This window comes from Microtus oregoni, unplaced genomic scaffold, assembly GCF_018167655.1.
Source record: "Microtus oregoni isolate MIOR12 unplaced genomic scaffold, Mior012 000061F_ref0000440, whole genome shotgun sequence".
Taxonomy (NCBI): Eukaryota; Metazoa; Chordata; class Mammalia; order Rodentia; family Cricetidae; genus Microtus; species Microtus oregoni.
Window position 1 is genome coordinate 8,296,938 of NW_024543871.1, and position 5,436 is coordinate 8,302,373.

Sequence of the window (5,436 nt, forward strand, 5' to 3'; positions counted from 1 at the left end):
TCACCAATTCATTAGTTATGAGTTACATCTTAGTATACTATAACCCATGTAGCTGTGAATTACGTTCATATAGAGCACTATTTTACAATGATGGCCTTACTGTAACCAGCTATGATAATAGACACGAGCGAGATCTCAGTGGTAAAAGCGAGTGGAGTGCTTTTGCAACTCTCTGGTACAAAGTTTGGTGCGTGAAGAAAACTGGCCATGAGGTATGAAAAGGTTTACTGACAGGACTATTTGGAACAGATTTCCTTACTTGTTCTAGGTCATCAACTGATGTACAATACAGAACAGCATAGAAGTATAGGAATCTTCTGGTAAGCACTAAAGTCAGAAGTTTAATTCCTTTCGCAGTAACCAAAGGACTGAGGCAAAATCTATATTGACAACTGACTAGTTTTTACTTCCATACTTGACAATCTAAAACATGCTTCTTTACTTAATCCTCTAACCTTATTTACATTTCACAGATATGGAAGCAGGAACTCAGAGCATGTAAATAAGCTATTTAGTGGAAGGGTCCAGAGTAGCATCAATCAAGGCAGATGGCAACTTGAGCTTTTAAATTCCATATTTATAACTATTGTAAATGTTTAAAAAATACTGATCAGATGTACTTGACAACTCAAGTATCTATAACAGCTGAGACACTGAATGTTCAACCAATAAATCAACTCTGACTTACAGAAACTTTCAAGTACAGAGCGTGATAAGTACTTGTGAATAGCACTTTTGGTTTTAAGAAGCGGAATTAAGCAAAATAAAGGGAACTGGATTACCAAATTATGTCCAAAGCGTATAGCAAAAGTACAATGACAGTTTCCAGGTTTATTTTCTGGTGAAAGGCCAAGACAAGAATCATGAACTGCAGTATGCCATTTACCAAATGGCCCGCCAGGGCCATGAACACAAGATGCTAAACATTCTGGTTTCTAACTTACATTAACCTTTTAAAGAAAGAAGCGAACACACCATCTGCCCGTCTGATGCAGAGCACACAGCATGGCAAAACCCTTGAAACACGAACAGCATCTTTCCAGGGAAGGTTGAAAAGGTCTCTAACATCTGCCAGCAAAAACACCCGAACATCCTAGCAAAAGTTAGATATGCTCTCTGCACACCCCACTTCAAGCCCTAGAACGCATGCTCACCTGTCACATACTCAGCTTCGAATCTTCGCCGGGTCTCAGAGATTAGCTTGGCTTTATTCTGAGCGTTATTCTGCATGGGAGACACAACAGAACCATAGATGCTTATGATCTTTACTCAGCTCACTCTCAACACAGCGCACCTACACTGGAGCGCACGGACCCTGGACCAGGAAGACAGCTTCCCGGTCCGGTGACCCAGCAGTGGTGCGGTGCTGCTCACCTCGGCCATGGTCACAGTCGCGGACTTGATTGTAGCTGTAGCTGTCGCCTCTTCCACAGCCGGCAACCAAGTATCTCATCACCAGCCAACCCAGCCCAAAGGTAGACTAAGAAGGGAGGGAGGAGGAGGAGGAGGAGGTTGCGTGACACCGGAAGGTAGAAGGAAGTGCCTTCATACTGTCCAATCCCCTACTGTCGTCCGGGGGTAGAGGCGGGAATAAGTGCTCTGCTAGGCTCCCACTTGTTTCTATAAGCAGAAACTCCGCCCTCTGTCGTCCTCCAGGCACAGCTGTCCTGCCCCCAGCAGCCTGGAGCACTCAGACGCTGTCCCTGAAGCACAGCCCCTGGCAGAGAGGCCAGTTATTAGCTTCCACCACTCGGAGGCTCCGCCCGCTCCGGTCTCCCCTGGCAACCTTCTCCATCAGGCTCAGCCTTCTAATTTTTTTTCACTCAGCTATTGGGCCGGCTGTCCCAGCGTGCAGTGCGCGAGCGGGAGGTTTGGAGTAATAGGTGCTTCTGGAACATGGCGATTTGGCTGCCTTGGAGAACTGTTTCTGTCTCCTGACCTGTCGAGGATGGTTTGGATTGTGAGTGTTCTCTATATCCGGCGATGACTTCTGTTAAGAGTTTTTGTTGTAGTGTCTTGCATTATAGTGCTGACAGGCCTGGCTGGAACTTTGTCTGTAGCCCAGGTTGGCCTCAACTCTCACACATGCTCCTGTTTCTGTCTCTCTGATCGAGACTGCAAGTGTTACCACCACGCTTGGTTGTGGAGTGAGACGCTTGCAAGGAAAATGGCTTTGAACTCTCGAGTTGAAGTGATTATAGAAAGTTAAAAGGAAAGGTTGCTTGTTGCTAACGAGGTGGGGGTAGGGCTCTTATTTCTGCCATATAAGTGACATTTGTGGTTGTCACAGCTTGGGGACGGGAGTGCATCTGATTTTGAATGGCTAAAAGCCTGGGATGCTGCCAGGCTTGTGGGACAAGTCACAGTCCTTACCAGAGCAAAATGCAAACCTTGCCAAGGCTGGTAAAGCTTAGATTTATAAAGTACTGGAACAAACCTTAGTGTGGTGGTTTAGTTGAACATAATGCTGCCTTTCTTAAAAATTGACAGATACTAAAGTCTACTTGTAGAAATTGTAAATCCAGCAGCCCTTCCCCTCCACCAAAATAGAAAACCCAAGTGTTTCCTCATAAATCCCTCATCTGTAGCTCGTTCACCATAATAAGGCATGTAGCATCTTTCCCACAGTGTTTCCAATGTTTATGCTTTTATTGCAAAAGTTGAACACATTGTCTAAAACTCGTTTGAAAATATTCACAAAATTACTTGAATAGCTAAAATCTCCCCTAGCCTCCATTCCCCTAGTTTGATACCCATATTCCTTATTAAAATTTAACCATCATGATATGAAATGCAATACATCCCTCTTAACTGTAGTGTGATGTTCCATCTGTTTGTTTTCCTACTGGTAATCATTTGAATTTGTAATTTTTATAGTGCAAATAGCAGTGCAGTATATATTTTAGAGTAGTGGTATCCTGCTCTAAGTAGTTCTGTTTCTCCGGAATCAGCTCAGAAATGTAATTTCCGAAGATACAAATTTCATTTTATTGCCAGGTTAAAATTTTTTTTTCTTTCTTTCTTTCTTTCTTTTTTTTGTTTTTTGTTTTTTGAGATAGGGTTTCTCTGTAGCTTTGAAGTCTGTCCTGGAACTAGCTCTTGTAGACCAGGCTGGCCTTGAACTCACAGAGATCCACCTGCCTCTGCCTCCCAAGTGCTGGGATTAAAGGCGTGCACCACCACCACCTGGCTAGGCCAAGTTAAATTCTATAGTCACTGCTCTCTTTCATAAATTGCTTATTAATTATCCCCCAATCATGAACTTTGTTCCCCATTCATATATTTTAGGACTGTCACTCAGATGCAGTAATACCATTATTTGATGTTTGTGTTTTTAATTCATTCCATGTGTTGTCATTATTTAAACGGGTGATTCTGTGTGAACATAGCCACTGAGACAAGAGAGAACAACATTTTCCTATGTCTGTTGAATTAAGAGGCTGTTCCTTTGATCACGTTGATTTTACTCTTTCTCTCACTCTGCTTTCCCATAGGCATTCCTGGCTGTCCTGGAACTCACTTTGTAGACCAGGCTAGCCTCGAACTCCCTCTGCCTCTCAAGTGCTGGGATTAGAGGCATGCGCCACCACCTCCTGGCTGGCAGTTTTTTCTTAATAGGGAAATGCTTACCATGGCAGTATGATTAACAGCGTTGGCTTAAGAGACAAGGTGATTCTTTTCGAAAGCTGGCAGCATTGCCGATGAGTATTGTAAGCATGGATCCATGCTGCAACCTTGGGACAGTACCTTCATTAAAGTACGGGGTCTGAATTTACAGAAAGGAAGGAGAAGAATGGTTATTTTGAGAGAATAGTTGTAAACCTGAAGTGATAGAGTGCTGTGTTGAAACAGACAGAGATAATAAGCACAAGTAATTGACCACAGTTGCTTAATTCTTCTCTTCATTATAGTTAGTTGTCTTCACCCTCAGTTTCCCCCTATTTTGAATAGCAATAGTTTTCCTCCAGTCATAAGGATGTATTGTAAAGTAAGAGGTATTTCTTTTTTTTTGTTTGTTTGTTTTTTTTTTCTATAGCGATTTGGAAGCTTTGTTTTTAAGAGTTTTCTTTCATATAGCCTGTACAAACTTTGGCCTTAGGAAACAGGGGCCAAGTGTCTTGGCTGTGGGGATCAAACTAATTCAGCAATCAACATTTTTAGGGAAGTCTGAGTTTCAAGACAAGTAAAGCAGCGATTAACCGAATCTCATTCCAAAGATATTAAGATAAACCCAGATTAGATTTAGTAGATTTGTAACAGAGGGAAGTAGAAAATTCACTGAGCCAGAAATTTTTTTTTCTTTTTTTTTTTAGTGCTCTCAGAGTCTCTCTGGCCTATGCTGGCCTTCTCCCTATTTTATCTCCAGAGTAAATTAGAGGTATAGTCTACCACCTCTAGCCTCCAGACACCTTTAAATTAAATTTGGGGGGCTGGAGAGATGGTTCAGTGGTTAAGAGCACTGTCTGCTCTTCCAGAGGTCCTGAGTTCAATTCCCAGCAACCAAGTGGTGGCTCCAAACCATCTGTAATGAGATCTGGCGCCCTCCTCTGGCGTGTGGGTATACATGGAGGCAGAAAGTTGTATAAGTAAATAAATAAATCTTTAAAAAAAATTAATTAATTAAATTTGGGGTGTGGTTTTGCGTGTGTGGCCGTGGCGCACAAAGGAATGTCAGAGGACAGTTTTTCTGGAGTTGCTTCTTGCCTTCTTACCCTGCGGGGCAGTCTAGTTTCTGCTGCTGTTTTACACGTTCCAGGTTTAGGTGGCCTTTGGGCTTTCCGGAGGTTCTCTTGTCTCTGCATCCCATCTCACCATTGGAATGCTGGGATTACAAGGCACACCCCTGCAGCAGGCCGCTCTTTCCTTCCTGAAGTCTGCCCCTTCTGCTTGTGCAGTCCTGTGCAGTTAGCACCTTTACTCGCCTGATAAAAGGGACTTTTAATAGAACTTCTAAATAAAGCTTGCCGTGCTCAGAGCACATTCAGGTCTCTTTTCTGAGCCTAGCCTTTAACGGCTGAGCCATCTCTCCAGCCCTCAGGTCTCTTTTCTGAATTAGTTAGTCACAGTCTTGCATTGTGTAAGTATGGCCTTGTCACCAGGTGTGTAATGCATACCTGTAATTCCAGCACTCCAGAGGCAGAGGTGGAAGGGTTACGAGGTCAAGGGCAGCAAAGGTCTATTAAACAGCAAGGCCGTCTCTTCGTAAAATGGTGTCACAATTGTATAAGAAGTTTTTTGATATGTTTACTTAAAATGAAATATATGGTTACCTGGGTGATAATTTTCTAACAAAATATGCTTTCTACTCTGCCTGCTCCATTCAGTCTTTCTTCTTTGTTTCCCCCTTAGGATTAAAGGCCTCAATAGGAATCCCTTTGCATTTGGAACGGGGTCAACACAGAGACTTGATGTATTAGGATGGCTGGCAACCAAGAA

At 42.9% G+C, this 5,436-nt stretch overlaps 1 protein-coding gene across 1 annotated transcript in view; it reads right to left on the minus strand.

Moving 5' to 3' along the window:
- Mospd2 (motile sperm domain containing 2) overlaps positions 1-1,475 on the minus strand; it is a 39,675-nt gene extending 38,200 nt beyond the window's left edge. The window contains exons 1-2 of the mRNA XM_041639944.1: positions 1,375-1,475; positions 1,155-1,224 (exon numbers count right to left, since the gene is read on the minus strand). Of these exons, the coding sequence (XP_041495878.1) occupies positions 1,155-1,224; positions 1,375-1,383 (79 nt within the window). The 5' untranslated portion in view covers positions 1,384-1,475. The remainder of the gene's footprint in view (positions 1-1,154; positions 1,225-1,374) is intronic.
- Positions 1,476-5,436: the final 3,961 nt, after the last annotated feature.